The sequence below is a fragment of the Colletotrichum higginsianum genome, chromosome 1, assembly GCF_001672515.1.
Source record: "Colletotrichum higginsianum IMI 349063 chromosome 1, whole genome shotgun sequence".
Taxonomy (NCBI): domain Eukaryota; kingdom Fungi; phylum Ascomycota; class Sordariomycetes; order Glomerellales; family Glomerellaceae; genus Colletotrichum; species Colletotrichum higginsianum.
The window spans coordinates 2,337,292-2,359,841 of record NC_030954.1 but is presented as its reverse complement, the minus strand read 5'-3'; the positions used below and the strand labels follow the sequence as shown (position 1 = coordinate 2,359,841).

General features: G+C 56.8%; 6 protein-coding genes across 6 annotated transcripts; 2 read left to right on the top strand and 4 right to left on the bottom strand.

Moving 5' to 3' along the window:
• Positions 1-489: 489 nt before the first annotated feature.
• Positions 490-2,800, bottom strand: CH63R_00723 (Transcriptional regulatory protein Pro-1; the record flags this gene model as incomplete). The annotated part of the gene is made up of 2 exons (XM_018295698.1): positions 490-2,402; positions 2,632-2,800. The coding sequence occupies 2 exons, from the start codon at positions 2,798-2,800 to the stop codon at positions 490-492; spliced, it is 2,082 nt and encodes a 693-aa protein (XP_018164060.1).
• A 9,112-nt stretch (positions 2,801-11,912) lies between these two features.
• Positions 11,913-12,275, bottom strand: CH63R_00722 (uncharacterized protein; the record flags this gene model as incomplete). Its single annotated transcript, XM_018295697.1, has 2 exons — positions 11,913-12,051; positions 12,094-12,275. The coding sequence occupies 2 exons, from the start codon at positions 12,273-12,275 to the stop codon at positions 11,913-11,915; spliced, it is 321 nt and encodes a 106-aa protein (XP_018164059.1).
• A 1,552-nt stretch (positions 12,276-13,827) lies between these two features.
• CH63R_00721 (PH domain-containing protein) lies at positions 13,828-16,492 on the top strand (the record flags this gene model as incomplete). The annotated part of the gene is made up of 3 exons (XM_018295696.1): positions 13,828-13,830; positions 13,896-14,099; positions 14,159-16,492. The coding sequence occupies 3 exons, from the start codon at positions 13,828-13,830 to the stop codon at positions 16,490-16,492; spliced, it is 2,541 nt and encodes an 846-aa protein (XP_018164058.1).
• Positions 16,493-16,714: 222 nt separating this feature from the next.
• On the top strand, positions 16,715-17,196 carry CH63R_00720 (uncharacterized protein; the record flags this gene model as incomplete). Its single annotated transcript, XM_018295695.1, is given in 2 exon segments — positions 16,715-16,857; positions 16,875-17,196. 2 exon segments carry the CDS (start codon positions 16,715-16,717, stop codon positions 17,194-17,196), a joined length of 465 nt encoding a protein of 154 aa, XP_018164057.1.
• Positions 17,197-17,932: 736 nt separating this feature from the next.
• Positions 17,933-18,966, bottom strand: CH63R_00719 (Superoxide dismutase; the record flags this gene model as incomplete). Its single annotated transcript, XM_018295694.1, has 2 exons — positions 17,933-18,555; positions 18,735-18,966. The coding sequence occupies 2 exons, from the start codon at positions 18,964-18,966 to the stop codon at positions 17,933-17,935; spliced, it is 855 nt and encodes a 284-aa protein (XP_018164056.1).
• A 1,518-nt stretch (positions 18,967-20,484) lies between these two features.
• CH63R_00718 (uncharacterized protein) lies at positions 20,485-21,696 on the bottom strand (the record flags this gene model as incomplete). The annotated part of the gene is made up of 1 exon (XM_018295693.1): positions 20,485-21,696. One exon carries the CDS (start codon positions 21,694-21,696, stop codon positions 20,485-20,487), a length of 1,212 nt encoding a protein of 403 aa, XP_018164055.1.
• Positions 21,697-22,550: the final 854 nt, after the last annotated feature.

Genomic DNA, 22,550 nt, shown 5'->3' with positions numbered 1-22,550 from the left:
GAGAAAAAAGTGGTTCATCCCGTCTCATGTTTCCCATTGCATGTTCCAAGGCCTCATCCCGGCGGTCCTGTCCATCATCCATCATCATCGTCATCCATCATCCTGGCAGCCACGCCCAGCTGCCCCGTGCACCCTCACCCATGAAAGTATGCAAAAAGAAAAGTGTGATCCAAGTGTCTTCGCTCTCGTCGTTCATGTGCGCTCCGTGTGTGCCTTGCGGCGTGTCCTTCTAGTAACCCCAAGAAAACAACCCTTGGCAAGGCTGATATAGATATCGAAGGAAAATGTGGTATCAAAACGGATAATCAAAATTCAGGAGAGAAAGTTTTAGTGTGTCCAGCAGAGCGGAACTGGCTGATAGTTACCCTGGTTCGTGTGGAAGGGAGTAGGCGATTGCCTGCATCACCTTTGCGAAGGCGGTACGCATACCATGTAGACGACCAGCGAGTCTTCAGTGCTGACCTGTACAGCCCGGAACCAGCCAGGCTATCAGATCAGCAAAAAGTCCCATCCCTTCATCTGCATGACATCCCGCCAGTGGATGTATGCTACCGCCTCCGATCCCGATGCGGAACCAGGGCTGCCGGCGCAGCTGTCGCTGCTTTTGATGCTGCTCGTTTGCATCCAGACTTCGTTGAGGAGCGAGGTGACTCGGCCAAAGGAACCGCAGTCCGAGACGTCGCCAAGCTGGGCAACGCGGTCCTCAAACAAGGCGCGGAAGGAGCTGCCATGCAAGCTGACAGAGCCGCCGATGAGGTAAACCCAGACGAGGCTGCGATCAAAGCCTCCAGGTCCCGAAGGGATCAGCTGGAGAACGTTGGAGAGCTTCTCGACCAGGCCGACGCAGGAAGCCTGCGCGGGGTTGAAGCCGGGCACAAGGCTGCAGAGATAGATGCGTGCGGCAAGACGGAAGGCAGCTGTCATGTTCTTGGAAAGCTGCTTTGGCGACAGGCTTCCATTGTTGTTGTAAGGCATCTTGGGGCCGGGTTCTCCGATCTCGGTGATATTGATCTGGTCGCCAAGTGCGTGTACGTGCTGACAAAGGGTAATGTCGTCCATTCCGCTGCCCTTGAGAGCCTCGAGGCAGGCGATCTCGGAGATGAGGTACATGACGCGGTCGTCACAGCCCATGAGCTCGCGGAGGCCAAGACTGGGACTGTTTGACAGGTGCTTCTCTCGGTAGGTGTGGGCAAAGGTGGGTGCTTGGCCCTGCATGGTCGCGCCAAGAATATCGATCCAAGACGTCAACGTCATGTTAAAGGGCGTCTGGTTCATCTGCTCATTCGGGTCCGACACCAGGCGAGGGAGGTCAAGCTTCTGCACCAAGTTGATGGCAGCTTGAAAGTGCTGGTGCCATGGGATGTCGGGGAGCGCATCGTCGAAGCGGCCGACGACGCACTGGAAGAAGATGAGACCCAAGGCAGCGTCGAGAATCTCCTGGTGGTTCTCGTCCTTGGTCAGAGCGTCGCACAGGGCTGTGATGGTGGCATAGCGATGGCGCATGATGTCCTGGTCAATCTCCTCGCCCGATACATTCATGGTCGCCTTGTAGTGCTGGGCGGCGATGCTCAGGCAGCAGTGCAGGTAGCCTTTGTTGTTCTGCAGGGCCGGAAGGATCAAGTCGGAGCCGACAGAGCCGTGCTGGTTCGTGTCGAGGATGGGGAAGATTGTAGGCAGGACAAATTGAACGAAGTGGTCCAGCAGGCGCTGGTCATTCTCGTCGAGCTCGATTGCGACTTGGCGGTTGGACATGGTTGGGCCATGGGAGAAGTCGAAGAAGTTGACGTTGAGCGTCTCCTCGCTGAGCGATTCTTTGCGTTCCGAGTAAACCTGTTCGGTCCATTCGCCTTCGAGTGGCACAGACGAGGGCAGAATAGTGCCCGGCGGAGGGGGTGTGTGAAAGGTGCTGAAGGTGGAGATGGTCGACTCCCTCAGGGTCGGCACATCGTTCATGTACACCTGTCGTTCCGTCTTGACATCAATCTCGTACGGCGAGGGGAAGCTGCCAAACATGAAGTCGGGGTGCATCTGCGGGTTGTACGCGCCATACTCGGCACCGACGGTTGGCGGGCTGTTGAAGTTGAATGCCGTGGAAAAGTGCGAGTCGATGGAGGCAGAGCGAGTGCGGTCAAGAGGGTCGGAGAAGGTGGCAGAGGTCGGCAACGAGTGCGACAGGCCTGGGGGGGAGCCGACGGAAGTCTGGATCGTGTGCGACGCCTTTTCCGAGAGCTTCTTGCGCTTGATGATCATCTTGATGTCGTCCTTGTGCTTGCGACGAGCGTCGTTGTTGCTCCACCACATGGGCCGTTTGTATTCACATGTCAAACCAAGATGTTTGCAAGCGGAGCACATTGGTGAGCCCTCGTCGCACTTCTTGCGGCGCAATCTGCAGGTGTAGCATCCTGAAGAAAAAGAAAGGGTTGGTTAGTCTCGAGAGCAACGATCGTGTTCATAGCAGATGAGTGGGAGTGGGAAAGATGTGTGTGCGATTCGGTTGAAGGGGGCAAGGACCCGGTGTAAGTGAGTGAGTGGCGTTCGGTTCGGGTGTAAGTCGAGGGAGTTGCTCGGCTGGTGGTGGTATGTGCACTGGGACTGGGGATGGGAAGCAACAGGAGCAGAGAAAAGACATACCTGTTCTTGAGCGACGGTGCATTTGTGTCTTTGACTTTGAGCTGGCATTGTTGTTGCTGTTGGCTTTGCAGGCCGACTTGGCCTTCGCAGAAGATGCGACGGCCATGTTTACTGCAGCTGTTGATCTCATGAAGCCGGCTCGAACGTGGTTGGGGGGTAGAGATGACATTTGTACCCTTCTTCTTCTCCCGCGATGGAGGTACCTGCGTTGAAGGACGAGCCGAGCTGGGACGACAGAGCTAGAGCTAGAGCTGGCTGGCTGGGGCGGAAAGAGAGAAAGGGAGGGAGGGGGGTGGTGTGCGGTGATGGACCGTCTAGACGGGCAGGGACCAGGGGCAATCAATGGGAAGGGTGAGGGGCGTGGCAGGAACCGGTGCACTGTGTGTAATGACAAATAGTGACACTGTGCTCTGGGCCGGGGAAGAGCGACCGGGGTACGGAGAGGGGGTGTACGAGTGAGTGCGAGTGATTCGTGCGTGCGCCGAATGAAAAGTCCAGTCTGCTTCTGTTCCTCAGTACCCTCTTGTTTCCTTCCTGGCAGCCAAGCAACTAAGGAGGGGCAAACTGGATATCGAAGAGCAGGAGGGGGGAACAGGGCGAGCCTTTGGTCAAGAAACGGCAGTTCGTTCGCTCGTCGTCGACGCGGTTTGAGATGAGAGACCGGGCTATTTGTCGAATGGGATTTTCGAGTTTCCCAGAAACACAAACTGCCGTCGTATCAGATTATTGAATTATTGTTTTCTTCCCTGTCGGTTTTCTCTCGTCTTTCTGTAAAACCGTAGGCAAGTGGCGCGCTGGGCAAATGTCGCAAATTGCAAATATCTCGGGGGGCAGGGTTCGGTATTATTGAATGAATGACTGGTTGTCGAGCAAGTCCGGCTTGCTTGTAACTGGATTATCGAGAAACTCGAGTGGTTGGGGTTTCGGGCGGGTGCGGTGTTGAGGGGGAACAGAATGATGAACGACAGAGAAAACAACCTTGAACAACACTTGGATCACTTTCCTTCTTCTTGACTTCTACAGATCAACAGAAGGAGAGGCCGGAATCCAACTGGTGGTGATGGATGGTCCAAAGTCTTATATTGTGGCCGCCTCCATCACGACCGTCCCCCCTCTCGGTCGACCAACGGGCCTTGGTGTGGTCTGTCTGCTGTTGGCTACGTAGCCAGCCAGCAGTCATGTTCTAAATTTGGCTACACCCAGATCAAACCCGCTCTCAGTGTGTCTCCAGACGTTCAAAGGAGTGAATGTGTGTATCTCTACTGCATCCAGACTAACGTAGGCTAGGACACAAGGCAGGCCGGCCGGCCGCCTTCTGCGTGATACTTCAGCCTGCGCTTACAGCCTCCAATGACAATGGGCCGCAAAGGCGGTCGCACTCGAGGGAGGACCCCACCCGAGAATAGAATAGGAATGGACAGGTCCCGGTAGAAGAGGGTGGGCAGCTTGGAGATGGGCGACGTGGGTGCCCGCGCCGTTCGAGCGACTCAACGGGCGAGATGGGCAACACATGCATGCTGTGGCTTGCCATCGCTGCTCTCTGGGTGGTGGATCATGGGTGCATGGTCAACTTGGACCACCAGGCCCACCTGCGATGTAGAGACATGCAGAAAACGCACATGAGGTCCGGTCAATGTTTGCCCAACCCGATATGCCAACCTCCCCTGCGACCATGTACCCATCTGGCCATCTGCTTCCCCCGGCTGTCGGCCATCGATGCCGCGACCACTGCGCTGCGTTCGGGTCCTGACCGGTGCAGACACCGACCTCCAGTATCAATCAGCATGGAGAGAGCATGGTGGTGCACAGCAACCACTACTCGGCCACAGATGCGAGTTCGCGCCGGGGAATGGTCTTGCACAGCCGGGACTGCAACTGGAGGAGCTGGTATCGCCTCGCTCTTGCTTCTGCCCGTTGTACCAGCTTCTGCATCAAGCGCTGTCGGCGTGTCTGTATGGCCCTTTGGGCTGCAAATAAGGCCTGTGATGGCACGACTTAAGCAGAGGGGCTTGAGAGCCGACGGACGGAGAAGCAGAATGACGGCCGGTTGTGCTGACCCTTGCAGATGAGAAGCGGCCGTTGACCGGTTCCTCCGCTAACAAGCTCTGTCCTCGGAATTGTCCTAGGGTCGTACGCACTTGCTGGAGCTTGCCAACCACCAACGCAACTTCTCAAGCTTGTGGAGCTCAACGAGATGCTAGACAGAGACAAAAAAGATTAAAAAATTGAAAGCTGGCCAAGACGCCGTGGCTCTGGATGGGGCGGGTGAGGTATGACCTTGCTGCTATCCCCATCATTCTTTTTCCTTGCAGGTATTCGTAGGTAGCTCTGTGTCTGGCTAGCATGGTGGGTCCGTCCGATTTCATGTGAGGAGTCTCGCTCCTCGGTTGCATAACGTCTCCCGATGGACCATGACTTGTCGGCGGCTGGAAGCCCCGCAGGGTATCATCAAATCTGCCTATCGTCTAGAGATTGTTCAGGGAAAGATCTTCAAAGTTATTGTGACCAAGATCCACGGTTTCTCCAAGGCGCTCGTTGAAATCACTTCGTAATGTTTGCGGCGTGTATGAGGGTTCCCCGAGGACAGGGAGGCCCAAACTGGGTAGGACACGACTCGCCTGACGGCCACTCTCAAGTCAAATAACCGTAAGAGCTTTCTCCCCACGAGAATCCACAAATGAGAACATGGAGAATGGCGGTCGGCACCCAGATTGGCTGCTGGAGCTGACGGTATGGAGCTGGTGCTTTTTGCCGTGCTGGAGGGGGACGGGCAAAAGAGGGAGATTCAATCGTAGTGAGGATATGCGAGCGAAGTGGACATCCAACCTGACAAAAAGCGTAAGCGGGCGTCAATAGAGGGGACAGTTCAAGACGTCGCCGGCCGGTACTTGGGTATCGATACCCAACTACAGCCTGATCTGGTGTTGGCTGCAGCAAGCCAGGGGTATCATGGCACCGCGGGAGATGTCGTGCAAGTTGCTCCGCTCCGTCGAAGCGGCCAGGGTTGCGGTCATTTGTTGAATCCTTCTTCTCGTCAGCATCCGTAGGCAGGATGGCGCGCAAGTACCTACCTGTCATACGTCCTTTAGCGTCATTGTCCACCGGTCGAGGTTCCTTTGTTGAAAGAGAAGGCGTCTTCTCCCATGCTGATTCGTCCGAGAGGTGTGACGACTGGAAGTCTCGTGCAGGGCTTCGGGACCAACCGTTTCTTAGCGCGTGTGATGCAACAGGGATTTAAGCTCTCGCGAAAGGGCCACTACTGCCCCAGATTGGCTGTCTCTCGCTGCAGACCACAAGATCGTGCAGGAAATATTGACCAGGAAGCCCCAGCTAGCGCCTAATGCGGAGGGCACGAGCTTTGGCCAGTTTGCGGCGGGGGCGCGGCAAGTGACAGGACACATTCTCGCGGGGTTCGCATGCTGGTGTCGGCTTTCTGGCTCTGCCGAAGGCCATCCAATCATGGCTTATCAAGCCCAGCTTTCCATCTCTCCATGCCCCCCCGCTTGCTTCCGCGCCGTGCAAGTGTTTGCCGAACCCCATCCTACATCGTAGGTCTGCTGTCGAAATGAGGCACGTCGGCCAAGGTCCGCCGATGATCTCCCGCCAGCACCGGACGACGGTTCTTGTCATGGCATGGCAGGCACATGGGGTCATGCAGAAAGAAGAGAGTATACCTACCTACCTACCTGGATGGGACACCTAGTCCACGCTACCTTCCGAGACGAGACTCTCGGGTCACCTCATCGAGCCTTCCTTGCCTACCTACCTTGGGGGATACTTTAACTGTCCGTTGATCCGACCGTCTCTCCAGTGCCTTTCGGAACAATCCTCCAACAATGGTGGTCTATTCCTAGCGGCCTAATTAGCCGCTCAGCTTCGTGCGTGCATCATGGAATTTACCCTCTTGGCGTCCTTCCATGTGCCCTTTGACAACCTTGACATGGTGGGCTAATTTGGGTAACTCGTCTGTCTCCGCATGCCATCCGAGTCGAATCGTCACACCGTTTAGCCGCTGTACTTGTTTGGCGTCACCCGCAGACCTCACGCATGCCGACTAACACCGGCTGCTATTTTTATTTGCCCTCGGCAGGCCGGATTTAACCCTCGTGGCCTTGAGTTTTACGTCGATCTCGCCATGCTCCTACACATAATAGTGTGCTAATTATCTGGGTCGGCCGGGCTAATTGCGGCCAGTCACACACCCTGTCCCGATTCCCGAGCCCCAACACCACAAACCTCTCGATCAGGTCTCTCTCGTCATGCTTCTATTCCATCCCTCGACCGTCACGGAGCAAGCTTTGATTTACTTTTCTTCCGCCGTCCGCGCCGCAGCCTTGCTGTCAGTAACGGTCGTGCTTGGCCGGCTTCAACTAACAGCACGAAGCAACCGCCCCTCCCCTACCTAACCTGCACAGCATCCGTGCCGTCCCTTTTGCCCATCTGCTCATCAGCCAACAGCCCAGCCGGGGTCCATAATCCTTTTCCCCCGTTTCTAAGCAACAGCCTGCCTGTTTACGACTTTGGGCGCCCGCTGACAGTAGCAATCGTCACAAACGTCCACGATCATCGCTAATCTCTCTGCCCCCCAGTCATCAGTCGGCGGAGATGCGCAACGATTCTCTGCCCGTCCCGCCCGCGCCGCAGTATTACCTGCCGTCCGTCAGCAATAGCATGCATCCCGCGGAAGACGCCATTTTACCCGGCAAGACGCCATATTATATTTGCCCTTTGCATTAAGCGTCAGCTTGTGCCCCAATGACCTACTAATCGATCCCCGCTTCCACCTAATCCAACCACGAAGTGTATCGTGTTTTTCAGCTCGCGCGGCTCATCATACCAGTCAAGCCGATATTACCTTGACCATATTGCAATGCATTGCATGGGTTCGCGATCGACATAGCCAAACAACACTCATTCTTGTGCCTTACTCGCATGTACTCATTTCCTCGTGTGGTGGTATCGAACCGTTGAATTGCCAACTTTTGGGCGAGCATTTCCACTTCCACCAACTGGAAAGAGACGAGAGAGACTGACGCCTCTATCACAGCGCAATCTCCCTTCCTCCCCGTCACCTACCACTTCCATTCATCCGCAGGCTCCGTCAAAACATCGATTCGTCGTAACTGGCAGTAGGCAGCCAGCAGTAACTCTGATTCGCGGACGAATATTGAGGCGTAGGCCTAGAATCACTCGCCATCATGACCGTCCAGTTGTGGCTAGTGCAATGTGATTCGATGTGAACAAGCGTTACTGAACCTTGAGGGTTAAGATACCGGATTGCAGGGAGATGGCCGCCATAGCTTTTTTGCGGAGTGAGTGCCCGGGTATCCTAGTCTTCCCGCCTTTCCGCTAACAGCTCGCAAACGGTGCAACATCGCTTGCTTCTAGATCCCAGCCACGCACGGCACACACCACAGACACACCCTAGCAGAGCTCGGGGACGGAATCCAGGCTCTAGCCTCGCTCGAGGGGCATTGTTTCCCTTTGGCGAGCATGTTACGTCCGTAACTCTGAGAGCGGCCAGCGAGCCATGCTCATGAAGGAGCGCGACGTTAGCCAGCCTGGCAGACAATCCATTGTGGCTGACCTTGCCGAACTTCAAGAGGCGAGGAAACCCTGGCCAAAAAACCTCTCACCCCCCATACCGTACGGGAGCACTGTATGGTATCCATGCTCTCCCGTTCTCCCGCTGAACCTGTGGATCCATCCTCCAGGTTCAATCCCTGACTCGATTTGCTCTAAAACACACTGAAGTGTGGTTGCAGCACAAATCCGCAAATACTACAGCGCAAACAGCTTTTGGGATTTGGGGAAGCAAGCCCTCCAACGAGCTTGACCCCGACCCGATCCCAGGGCGCCATGCTGGAATTTGCACAAGGTTCAGTATGGTGGCATCTCGGAACTCGGGGGATGGAAGCTTGCGAGCGTCTATTCAGCAGTTGACAACTCAAATCGCCCTGAAGCCTCAGCGGCTCATCAACATCGTATGGGTTGCGATCAATGGGCCAAACTCGAACTTGACGTTGCATTCAGGATGCCGGTGACAAAGGACACCAGGGAGTCGTCCCTGGGAACCGTATCCGTAAGGCTCTCTCCATTGTGATATCGATTATGATACGACGACTCGTGCTAGATTGCCAAACACACGGCCGATAAGCAGCCACTCCTCCAGTCTCCAGAGCCGACTCACCTTGTCCTGTCAACTGCGAATTGGGAGCCCTCCTCGACAAGCCGCGCTAGTGGAGCGCCTGTTGATGGACCGAAATCATGATGACCTGTACCCGTTGTCTCGCTCAGGCCATCTGCACCACATCGCCGTGCGATCTGACAAAGAAGTTTCCCAGTGTTTTGCGGATGGGCACAAAAAATGCCTCTGTCTTCGAGCCGTCAACACCGTCACGAACCAACCCCCCCAAGGCCGTTGCGATCTACTGGCTGACACGAGGACCGGGAGAGTCATCCATCCACTACGTCGGGGTGCGCAACTCGCATTAGTCGACAATCATGTGAGTGCGCGTGAAGATGTGTGGCGGTCAACGCATTGGAAAATATAAGCGGCGCACTGGAGTCATCTGTCTTGGGAGCATCGAGTCTCGACGAACACACTTCGAGAGAGAACAGTCAACGCTGAGGTGTCAATTCGTCCGGAGAAGGCCTCTCTGAACCACCCCATCCTCCTGGCCTTTCACCATACACCCCGGCCCGTCTATTGTGAAGGAGAAGGGGCGTAAGATGCACTGTGCCCTCGTTGGGGTTAGCCACATTCGATGATCACCATCCAGGATCAGAAATTTGAACGCGGACGCCCTGTCCAATTGCCTTGGAAGGTCGCACAGTCGTACACAAAATGTCGAATGGTCGTCGGGTAGACTCGGCCGCGGAGCGCATTTTGTTGACAGTTGATTCTCTATTCCCGGGGTTTATTTTCACTGCTCGCATTTCGCCATCTCACTGGTTGACGCTTCGCCTTTCCAGATATCAGGTGTTTCGATGCGCAGCGGGGCTCTCTCTGGTCGAAAAGGATTCCTATGCATGCCGTTGAATGGAGTAAAAGTTTGCGACAAAAAGGGGCTCGTGGTCTGTCCAAAACACTGCGGCATGGTCGGACACGCCTCCCTTTCTCTGCGAACACACCATATGAGGTCATCCACGAATATGCCAGGCAACATGAAGAGTCGGTGAAGAAGGCAAGACATGCTTTTGGTCCCGTCGATTCATGCCACGGCTCCTCATGTCTCGGAGACGCACCGAACACTGCTTGGAATGGGCATGGAATATGGAGACGCAGTAGCGGGAGCATGCTTTTCCGCTTCCCTACAGAGCGTCACACTACTAACGCATGGTCGGGGTTGCCATTCACTGCATCTATAGGCTACATATGACTCAGCAAGAAACCTCCCTCCCGGCCCCTTTGGTTTACCTCGTCTTCCAATGCATTCTCGCTCCCTTGCTTGTGGAGTATGCGCACTGCTTCACCGACACCGACACACAGTGACATATGTCGCGCAACTCGACGTTTGCTAGCGGAGAGGGAGGGGGGCTGGCATTTCTGGTTATCGGGCGCGGCTGCCGTTACGGCAACAATGCAACGGCTCATTGTAGTGGCTCGATTTCGATGCCTTTGCCTGGATCAATCGGGCACTGACTGGTTCACTGGGGTCTCTGATATCAGATCCTGTCGACTCGAACCCAGAGTTGGGATGGTGGGAACTATTTCCTGCATAGTCCGATACCGCAGCACTGTCAGATATTACCACACTGCAATCCTTCAACCTACAAGAGTGTGGTAGCTCTCGTACCTCGAGAATCGCACACATCAGATATCTGTCTCAACTTCACTGCGGGGTAAGAGGATGGCCCCCGAAGTCTTGTCGTACCACCCTCTTCAGACTCTTAACCGTCGTCAACCTATCAGATACATTCCCCGCCAGCCCTCCTCTATTCCGCAGTCTCTCTAATGAAAAGGCGTGCATGGTTCTCATTCAGCAAACAAGGCCAAGAGCATGCGTTCCACAGCGTCGAATTGTGGAAGCTAATGGCGGGTGCATACATACGGCTGCAAGAGCCAAAAGGCCTGCATCAACCATGTCTTCTCGTCACATTTTGACCGCCATCTGCAAGGCCCAAGGATATATGAAGTCATACGAGGGTAAGTGACAAGAACACTCAACGATTTGGCGAGAGGAGAGACCTGCCTTCCCCTGCCGAATCGCCCTAGCAACGAACGGTGAGCCATCTGTGGAGGTCATGTGCCACGACTACGTCTGGTCACGTTGCTTGCTATCGCCTTGGGTCGATTGGGCAGCGAACACACAGGGAGGTCCTGCCATGGGAGCTGAGGGCAAGGCGAAGCTAACAGCAAACGATCAACGGGCAACGCCGATGGTTATACGCCAGGCGCGAGCGGGGGGGGGGGGGGTGCAACAGGTCAAAGGCCAGAACAGACGAAGCCATCGTTAGAAGGAGCCCACTGAGATACGGACTGTTCCATCTCACTCGTCAGAAGACCCTTTCTACAGGGAGGACGAATGTCGCCTCGTCTTGGGCTTTATCGTAAAGGAGCCTTCTCGTGAGATTATTGGCCTCGTGACCCTGGCCGGAAGAGTAGTCTCAGTTTGATGGGGTTTCTCCGATGGAGGCCCGACGAGCGAACTAAGTGGCTGGCGAAGACTGTGAGGGGAGTCAGTTGAGAGTGGTGGTGGGGCCCCGACCTTGACCGCGGGCATTCGAGACCTCGTCGAGATCTGAGCTGCTGGTGGCAGTGGGCAGCCGGATTGCAACGTTAAAGAGGCACACGCCGGGGGTCGAAAGGGCCACTGCTCTGGCCTTCCCTTTGTTCCCCGGTCGATGGGGTGGCCGGTCAAGCAGCTGGCCGGCGGTGGAATGTCTCTGATTGCTCCCGCCATCCCGGACAGCACCGACAAAAGAAAAACCACAGACTAAGAACACCTGCCACTACATTCTTGGGGACTTTCCTACCAAGTAGACACTCGGGTTCACTGCAAAGACGCCCTGGGCCTGCTTCCGCAACGATATCATTGCCACCGCCGAGATGTCAAGGCGGCGCTTGGCCTCTGTCCGATCAACATGCCTCATCAGTTGCGAGGCGTCGAGACACACACACAAAGTCCAGTGTTGGCAGGTTCATCCGGAGAAAGGAGGACTAGATAAGATTGAAAAGTGATGATGGTGACGACAATGGTAATGAAGAGTCCGGCGGTCGGTTCTGCAAGCTCTGCAAGAGGTGTGCAGAGCCGTCAACGCTTTTTCGGATGCTTTCACTAGTCAACCATATTATGGGCGAGATGGCGGGTGATTCTCTGCTTGCTTTTTTCGCTATGCGACAATGAAGCCATCAAGACAAATGTGTGTGTGTGTGTGTGTATGTGTATGTGTGTGTGTGAGCCGGGGAACCTCATCCTACCCCTGGTCCATGTCAGTACGTCTTTGCAGGTGATGGACAGGGCCTCTACTTCAGGAGGATTTGGCTCAATTGGAGAGAAGGAGGGGGCAGAAAGTCGAGTCTCTATGATGGGCATTTGCAGGCGGATGACGAGGATTGGGCATTGGGGTGTGTGCGACTCTAAGGTGAGATGTGAGAGAGTGCAAGGTGTGAGAGGTGAGTGAGCCGAGTTTAGCGTCATGGGTAAGTGGCCCACCTAGCCGAGGACAACCCCCCCCCCCCCCATCTTTTCCTCTCCTCCTGCCTTTCCCTCTTCTTGCGCCGTTGACGGCGGCGGCCGGGGGTGGGACGGGATCCGCTTTTTCAGACGACAAGCGACGGCGACTGGCCGCCAGAATGAGAAGCCGGGCGCTTAAAACCCGCCGTAGCGGCGCCGGGGTGTCTGGAGATTGTGGCCAATGGCGTGTTAGCGCTCCCTAAAATAAAAGTCACACAACGGCATTTATGTCCAATGGGAAGCTCCAGTTGTCGCTGCGTTTTCCGTCGGCTGCGTTATGCACGGGGGTCTCCCGCCCTATGTCCAATCAGCAGTCGACTAAGCCCGACCTTCGCGCCCGTTTAGGACCCCCTCCCTCCCTCGTCCTCCGCTTCAACTCTGATCGAACCCTTCACCACCACCACCACTACCTCTCTCTCCCTCCCGAGTCACAGAGAATCACTGTCAGTCACCACGGCGTGGCCTGCAAACCTTACCCTTCCCTTCCGCCACGCCAACTCTCCCTGCTGTCCTTGACCGTTGCTGCTGTGTTGCACCGTGCCTGTCCTGGGTAGACTGCGTCCTGCGTGGTGCTTCACTGCAACACTGCAAGTGCAAAGTGCTTGCTGCCGGTTGCGCGCCGCCATCCGCAAGGATGCAGCCCAACACAACCCCCCCCTCCCTCCTGGCCGGGGAACCAGTTTTAAGCGTCCCTCTTCAACCCAATACATGGCGCCGGTCTCGTCCTTCACAGACCCGTTGCCCATGGACCTAGACCTTCATGGCTGGGCCGTCGCCCCCTCGACCGCACACATACTCCCTTCTCCCCTATCCCACCCATATCCATACATGTCTACGCACTGCGCAGCCACCGGGCTATTATTATACACTGGACCGGCCTCTTGACAGTGCCACCGTCGGTTCCGTGTGCAAGTGCCACGGGTCGAATCACACCAGCATGCATATGGGATGGGCATGGGGGGAGGGGGTGATGGGATAGCTGTGCGTGCACTGCGTTATGTGCTGTGATCCGACCTCAACCATCATGTTTCGCTCCTGTCTGCCCCCGTCCGGCATCCTTACACGCTCCGCTATGCATGGACACACCCTAGACATACATAACTCGCGGTAGGCGCCCGCCTTGTACCGGATCCTCTCCTTCTTCTCTTTTGCGACCCGTTACATACCGAACGAGCATATTCGGCTCAGCTGGACCATTTTCCTTTTCCTCTGCTTTCTGCCGGTCTGTTTCCTAGCTTGATTTCCCTCCTCGAGGTATCCGTCCCCCTTGGATTGCACCGCGTGCATCCACCAATATCTATAGGCATCATCATCAAGATATCCCTAGAACAGAGTGCCGCCGGCAACGGCTTCTCCTCCCCCAGAATTGCCACTTTCAAGAACAAGAAGAGCGCATATCTGAGGGAGCTTGCCCTGTGCTGTAGACTGCTAGTCAGCTACAGCCAGTTTCACGCCTCTTTGACCTCACCCACTTTCGGCATACGAGATATATATCTCTCTGTCTCACACGCACAAAATGGTAAGTCCAAACACAACCAGTGGGTTTGGTAGTGCGCGTGGTGGCTTGAGGCTGACTCGGCGCAGAACTACACACAAGAATACGCCATGGGCGAACGTCGGCTGCGTCATGAGATGCGAGAAAAGCCAACCATGCGCGACACATTCTTTGGCATCAAGGCCGAGCCGCAAAGACCAACGTCGGTGGCGACGGAGTTCATGGACATGGAATGGGACGATGAGGTTCTCAGCGAGTTCGAAGACAACTCCCCTCGGATCAGCGTCAACTCTGTAAGTGACTGCGTCGTAGACTCGGGCTCAGGCGGCGGCGGCGACTAACATGAACGCAGTCTGGCGGCCAACCAAGTATCACAACGCTTTCCTCCTACGATGAGGTGTCAACGCCGAGGTCAAGTCGAGGTCGGATGATGTATGCTGCGGAGATCGAGTCACCAAGCAAAAACATCGAGGGCCCATCCGGTCCTCACCTGTTCCGTGCTTCCACTTCAAGCTACTTCGATGAAGCCGTCCTAACTCTCTCCCCCATCACCCCGAAGACGGCGCGGCCGTTCGATGAGCCTTTCAGACACATCCGGCCGCAACAGCCGCCGATGCCCCAGTCTAGACACCAGAGCGGCCCCTTCCAGTTTACCTACGAAGAGTTCGAGTCAAGAGAGCTTGTCTCGTGGACCCCCGAGATGGTTGCGCAGTCTATGCTCAATGCTGGCATTGAGCTCTCGGTCGCCGGCCGCTTCGTGGAGAACGACATCAACGGCCCCATCCTAATCACGTTGAAGTTTGAGGACCTGAAGGAGTTGGACATCCCGTCGTTCGGCATGAGGACGCGCGTTTGGAACCAGATCCAAGTTCTACGGGACAGCAGACCAAGCTCGCCTCGCGCTCCGACACCAATCCAGGACGAGCCCAGCCGGGAGGTCAAGAAGGAAACCCACGAGGTCAGGGCGGCGGAAAGACAAACGGACGACTGCGGGCTGAAGAGGAGGAAGAGCAGCAGGAGGAGGCCCAAGAACCCGTCGTACGACGACATCATCACTCCCATGGAGTCCGTGTCCATCGTCGGCATCGAGCAAGTCGTCCCCAAGCCGCACCAATGCCCCAAGGGCGAAAACTGCTCCAGGTACAAGAAGCAGCAGCGCCTCATCGAGGCGTTCAAGAAGGAGCACCCTTTCGTCGACCTTGACACGGAGCAGGTCGTCATCACCGGAAACCCTGGCAACCCGCAGACGGCCAGAGCTCTCGACCCCAACCAAATCCTCCGACCCGTCTCGGATGCGGTTCCGTCCGTCGTGGCGTCCTCAGATGTCTTGGGCCCGGGCAATGCCACTCCTTTGCAGTACCTGCAGGAGGCTGCCCTTCGCAATGTCGTCGCCAGAGACCCTCAAGACAACGTGCGCCAGTTCCTGGACTTCCAGAAGCACGAGGACAGCACCGTGCCACCCACACCACCCTTCGAGATGGCCTTCCCTACCATGAAGGCTCAGCCCGAGGGGCTTCGTCACCTCCCCAAGCTCTCCATCCCGGGCAAGCAGGCGCCGCGTGCCAGCCCTCTGAGGGCCTCTACGGCCCCTCCTCCCTCTCAGCACGAGTCGCTACCGACGCCTCCCCAGCACCAGCAAGGCTTCGTCCCCTACCACATGGACCGCGCAGAGGCCATGTCGCCGGACCTGCAGAGCCCGGTAAACCTCTACCGCTTCGGCACCCCGTTCTCCGAGATGGATGTTCCCGTCACCGCTGTGCCGATGGACCGCGTTGCGCGCGACGTCTCCCAATCCGTGCCCCCCGAGATGAACTATCGCCCAGGGACCGTCAAGCAGCAACAGCCGCCTCTGAGCCGAACGCAATCCCGTTCCTCTGCCCGCCGCCCCTCGTTCCCTGTTCTTCCGGCCTTGGACGAGAACAACACTACCCCCATCGCTCGCACGTCGCCCAGGCAAACGTTCCCTCGCACCTCGGTCCGTCCGCAGCAGCAGCAACAGCAGCAGCAGCAGCCTCTCCAAGCCCCTCCCCGTGTCAACTACCCCTGGTCGCCCATCGAACGCACCAAGCCGTTCGAACAGGCCATCCCCCCCATCTCCCACCTCGCCGGCGCCCTCCCCGTCAAGCAGGCGGTCGAGGCGGCGCAGCAGGACGGCGTCACGTTCCAGGGCCCGATGAAGAAGCGCAAGACCAAGATGCTCCGCCACGAGTGGAACGACACCTTCTGCACGCTCAAGGGCACGCGCCTGGCGGTCCACAAGGATGCCAAGACGGTGGACCGCACGCTCGAGTACGTCGACGTCGACGACTACGCCATCGCGTGCTCGAGCCTGGCGTCGCAGAGCAAGCTCTCGGCCGCCTTCAAGGCCGTCCAGTTCTCGTCCCACAGCCGCGAGAAGAGCGACCCGGTCGCCGCCTTCAGCTTCCAGCTCATCCCGCAGGACAAGGACAAGGAGGCCGCCAAGCTGCGCAAGCGCGGCAGCGCCCTGCACGGCTTCGGCCACCATCACTCGTTGAGCTCGTCTTCGATCCCCGCCGAGGGCGTTAACGGCACGGGCAAGACGCACCACTTCGCCGTCAAGAGCCGTGACGACCGCATCGACTGGATGCGGGAGCTGATGCTCGCCAAGGCCCTCAAGCAGAAGGGCGACGGCTTTGAGGTCAGCGTCAACGGCAACATGATCTGAGCCGCGCCAGCCAGCAGTCTCTCACTATCCTTGGAGATCAAGAACAGAAAATTGAGCAAGAAAAGAACAAAATCTGGGGGGGGTTATCGAATCGCTATCAGCCGGACGAAGCGACCAAAAAAAAAAAAAACCACTACAAGTATCCATAATCACTGGGGGTTGATAATCACTTCAAGCACGGTACGCCGAAGGGGAACTTGTTTCTCTCATGGGAACTCATCCATGTGGATGGGGAAACCAGAGGATATCATCTTGTGCTTTGCTATTTCCGAATTGGCCACCTCTTCTCGAGGAGCCAGCAGTTACCTCTCCGACCATCTCTCTCTTATTTCCCTATTGCATGTGTCATCTGGACAGCGGCATTTGTTACATCCTTGATCAGATTCTCCCTCCCCCCTTTACCTGACGCCGGGTATATGACTCTTTGTTCTGTTTCTTCCTCTATTCTTGCTACAATAGGGGGGGAGGGAAAGGATAGGAACTGGGGATTTCTATTTCTTAGGTTTATTTTTCCGGTAATTCATCCGCTCCCACACACCACCCAAAACACAATCGTCTCTCACTACTATCAACACACACACACACACACACACACACACACCCAGTGGCCCAAAACAACACAAAGAAAGAAAGGGAGAGAAAACAAGACGCTCATTTTTGTTTTGTTATATACGTTTGTATGGGCGGGATACTATGATACCTAAGTAGCTTTTCTTTCCTTCTTTCCTTCTCCTCTTACGATGAGCTTAGTTGAAACGGAAATGAGAAAAACTGAAGGGGGACCTTGATAAAAAGGGGGCCTCTATGAGGCTTCCCGAGTCTCGGTTACCAAATGAGAACTTACATCCTTACCTTCGTGATGCGTACAATTCGTCCAAAGAGATCATTGTGTAAGCTTGGGATGTATCCGGCTGAGGGTCTTCCCATGACGCAAGTGCATGACAGACGTGCGAAGCCGACGTCGGGGCGGCCCCCGGCACCCATCACGCACTATCGCGACTTCCAACACCTTGACCCAAGTCCAAGGGAAGGGGGTTAGGTAGGTAATCCATGTGAGGACGTCGAACGATAACGGGGCGGCTGAGGAGCGGTGATTTGAACTGATTACGAAAACTCGGGGTGGTACAGCCATAATACATCTTTGTTCTGCTTCTCTCTCCCCTTTCCCTTTCTCTCTCGCCCCCCACGTCTTCTGTATATGCAAATGTTTCTAGTCTTACAGTTCCTTTTTGCTTTTTGGTAATTCCTACAGTGTAAACCACCGGCCGCTCGTGCCACTACCGTAACGCGGGCTTGGCAAAATGTTGGAAAACTTTACCCCCCCTTATTCGTGGGGAGATTCCTCTTCGCCGCGTTGCGACGTACCTCGGATTTTGCCAAATCCCTTTCCCCTTCCCCATTCTTCCCATCCCGCATACAGACGATGCTATCCTTGCCTCTTTACCGCATGAAGTTTGGCCGGGTAGGGATGTCCGCCGTGTTCTTGACCGCCTCCCAGTCAATGACCTCCCACCAGGCCTCGGCGAACGCCTTCTTGCCGCCGACGCCGCCGACGCCGAGGCCGTAGTCGCGCAGCCAGGTGTGCTCCCAGGTGTTGAGGCACAGCAGCGGGACGACGTCGAGGGCGCCGGGGGGCTTCTGGCCGGGGCGCTGGGCGGCGGCGTTGCGTTGGAAGAAGTAGCTCGCGGAGCCAGCGTTGCCGACGGTGTTCATGTCGGTGCCCTGCAGGCGCCAGTGAGCGCCCGGGTAAGGGGAGCCGGCAAGGTAGGTCGTCAGGATGCGGTAGTCCTGGTGGCCGGCCTTGACGAGCCAGACGAAGCCCGGCCCGAACATGGCCGAGGCCGTAAGGATGATCTCGCGGCGGAGAGTCTCGATCGAGGAAAAGGAGTGGGTGAGCTCGGCGGCGAGGGACTGGGGGATCGGTTTCGGGTTCGGCGTGATGTTCTTGAAGAAGAAATGCGTGTTGTGTGCCATAGAGGCGTGGTTGAAGACGGGCGCCTGCGAGGGGTCCTGGGCCGAGGCGAGGAGGATCTGTTTGACGTCACGCTGCTCGAGGTCGGTGCCTGGGACAGAAGGGGGGCTCTGGTCAGTTTTCGGTGGAAGGGTTTTGGGGGGCGAGGGTCTCGCGCGCGACGGGAACGCGCGGGCGAGCGTCTATCTCCTAAGGGGTTGTAGAGCTTCGCATCTGCTGGTTGGGTGGATCCCTGGATACTGGGAGGGGAGGGGAGGCGCGTGAACTGACCTGCAGTCAAGGCGTTAAGCTTGTCCAGAATGAGCGTCATGTACTGGTTCCACGCCATGTCGTAGCCGTCGGCCGAGAGCAGGCCCGGGACGCCCTGCTTGAACTCGTAGGCGAGCTGAGGGACGTAGTGCAGCGAACGCTGCTGCTGCATCTGCACGGCCGTCCTCGCCGGGGCGGAGGCGGCGGCGGCGAAGGTCGCGCCGACGCGGGGTATTCTTAATCGTGCAAACATTTCGACGGTGTATGTGCGTGGTGTGTGGTGCGGAGAAGTTGGGATCGGTGAGGTCGTGGTCGTGGTCGTCGTGGTGATCCGCCGTGAGGGTACCTTCGCCGGACGACAGGAAGCTGATACCGGGAGCTTCCACACGATGGTGAACTTTTTTTTGGGACGGGCCAATTGGCGCGCTGGCTTTGACGGCCTGATGATTGAGGCTCAAAGTGTGGCTGCGGGTCACTTGCTGTGTGGAGGTACCTGTTTTGCCCGCTTGGGGAACATGTGGGTCAGTGGAAGGGAAGGTAGGGAGGGCACTTAATTCTTGGTGATAGCTTCATTCTGCAGCTTCCCACTCTCCACTTACACGGAGTCGTGATCAATAGAGCTGTATGGTTTTCATCCTGGGGAAACTTGCCAGATCATTTTGGTTTCATGAGTGCACCAGTGAAAGGACCGCTAACTGCTGTGTTGAGAGCCAACGGCTTGTCAATGCCACTCCCTCTAGTTCCGTTTGCGTTCGCCGTTTGACAACGTCAAGCAACAGGCACTGTCGCCAACGGCGGCTTACCCAGATCGGCATCGCCACTCGTATTGCTTCCGTACAGCATCGTCCTCCCATGATCGGCACATTGGCTGTCCAGACTCTAACCGCCGACCATAACGCTTACAGGATCCCCGGTCCTCGCCGCATAACCGCCCGCGAGGAGGCCGGGCGCTTAGAATCCAGCCAAGCAAGACCCCGGCGCGAACAGCCTCTCTCACACGGCACCGTTGATCCAATTACGAGTTCTCTGCAAGAAAAGACCATTTCGGCCTCGACAATAACGCTGCTGTATTCACGCTGTCCCCTGTCGCATGTGCGGCGAAGACAGTCCTCGTGTGATGAACCCCAGTTCCAACTGTATGTTTGCCGTGCGGGATATGGGCGGGGGATTGGACGGCGCATAAACGTTTGTCAGCTCATCCCCCCAAAACCCCCCGGTATGATAATGGCCGAGACATGCGCCCAAGGTTCACAACAGTTGGGACTCGCGAGATAGAGGACTACTTCGGCGGCTTTCCGCCATGGTGTCTGTTGTCGTCGCACAACACAACATACGCAGCCGCGAAGTCGTTCGACCTCGTCCGAGACACGTCTCAGCTTCCGTCGGTCTGCATTTCACTCACGCGGGGTCAGCCTACGGCGCATTTTCAAAAACGCCGCTCTGTACGGGTGTGTACCGAACTATCATCAGCGCCGGTTTCCCTCATCAGATCAAGAGGATTGTTGAGGCCTCGGTTGCTCAAATCCCACCAGGGCCCCTCAATCGCTTTCAATGTCTTCTTTCACCAGGCACATCACCTCCAAGGACTTCTCTTCTTGTATGATTCATTTTTCTTCGTTGTTGAGATATGGGAAGACATAACGCCGTTGAACATGCACCCCCGGACCTATGCAGAGTGACAGCTTGCCTCTGCGGATATCCCCACGGAACACCTCCAAGCACATGAAAATCTTTATATACAAGGAAGAAACCACCCGGCCTCAGCAATCGCTCAAACCTCATCGTCTTCAATCATACCGAGGACGTCCAGTTCGGTCTTCACTAAGCGTTCAAATTCTTCCCTGTCGATACCAGATGAGCGCGACAAAAGAAAAAGGCTGCGAATGCTCCTTGATACGTGCTGCTTGACGCCGAACTCGTTCTGGTCCTGTTTGCCCACGGTCTCCTCAAGCTTCTCGACCAAGCGGCTGCCGTTGCTGCTCGCGCTCGAAGCCGGACGCGGGTGGAGGAGCACGGCGGCTCTGTCCTCGTCCTGCTGGCTGTGAAGCGAGGGCGACCGCGGCGGCTCGGCCAACGTCCAGGAGCCGTTCGTCTCGTTGAGTCCTCCCTCCGAGTTGTCGTGGCTGATGACAGTGCCCAATCCCAGCGGAGGGGCGGGATCGAAGCCCTCGACTTCCTCATCGGGGTCGTGGCCGTCCATGGCCGGTTGTACTGAATCATACTGTGCATAGTACGCGTCCTCGGCCGAATCGGTTCGGAACTGGCCAAGCTGTGATGGCTGGGATACGTGAGGAGCAGGAGAGCGCTTGACGGCGGGAGGATCGTTTGCTGGCGTACGCGCAGGAGTCGCGTCGTACCTGTCCCAGTATCCATCGTCCTCGTCGTCTTCGGCCTCGGGGACATGGCTGTGCGCTGTGCTGGTTGGAGCCTTTGCAGCAGCGCTTGCCTTGGACTTCTCGTCGGCGTAGGCTTTCTCGGCCTCGGCAATGGTCGAGTAGCCGCCGAATGTCCCAAAGGGTGCCGCCTTGTCGGTAACGCTGACCTCGCCGATCCTCCAGCCATCGCCGCCGCCGTCCTTGTCGCCGACACAGTAGATCAGCTGAAAAGTCAACTCGAGCTCCTCGAGGGCAACGAAGGCCTGCAGGGTCTCAAGATCGAGCCGCCTGTACCTCGTCTTGGCGTCGTATTCCCAGTCGACCTCAACCTCTCCCGAAACAGGATGCGGTTCTAGCCTGCCGCTCTGAACGACTTCGGACAGGCGCGCGGCCTTGTCTGTGTCGTACGCGAGCAGACGGAGCCAGGGCTCTGTGCTGGCCTCCGAAAGCAGTTGGACTCGTTGCCTCATGATGGGGCTGAGGAGGGGCAGGACGCCGATGGCGGGCTGGGCAGAGACGCTCGCCGGCACCAGGGCGGGCAACAACGGGGCCAGCAGACCGCCGATGTTGGGCATGGGTGTTGTTGCTGTGGTGGTGGTTGAAGCCATGGTTGTGGTGATGAGAGGTAGGTTGGGTGGGGGCAGTAATTTGCGATGGTGTCGCTCCCTCACGGCCACGTCTTGCGGGGGATGTGGTATATATGCGAGGCAAAGGGACCTAGTGCCGAGCGGAAGCTAGGTCGCGACTCGTGAGTAGTAGTGGTGGTGGTGGCGGTGGTGGTGTTGGCGGCAAAGTACTTGGTGACGATATCACATGCAGCCACTGCTGGGGATGGGTGTAGAGTTGGAGGAAATCTCTGCCTTGAGTACTAGACCTGGGCGGGCAGATGTTGAGATAAGTCGGGGCTTGTGAGAGTGAGAGTAAGTCTGAGAGTGAAAGTGAGGATCGAAAGGGAGCGGAAAACAGAAAAGAGACGGGCAAGTTGCGGGCTATTATGAGAAGGCGAGTGTGAAGGCGAGACGAGCAGGCGGAAGTCTATCTTTCTTACTCGGCGGCGGTTCCTCCAGGTGCAAGGGCTGCTGATTTGGGACTGGGTCCAGTCCGGGTCTGGTGCAGTTCGGTCGGGGGGTTGACCCCACAGTCGGGGGGAAGGCAAGGGCGGGCAGATTGCCAAGCCAGGCGGTTCCAGCCAATGCGGAGGCACCTCAAAGGGTGCTGAGACTCCGCCCAGGGCAGTCGTTTCGGACGGAGGGAACTTGGCCAGTGACGACTGACTGGGTTGGGCCAACGCAGCCAGCCTATGACAATCGGCCAATTACATGATGGAGCGTCCCTATTTTGCACGTGTCAGGACTTCGCCCGCCAGTCTGTCTCAAGACCTCAACTCGTCCCTTGCCGGCCTTGCTCTCTCGCGCCTCGAAATAGGCGTCGCCGGGCATCGGCGGGACGAGAAGTCTTTTGT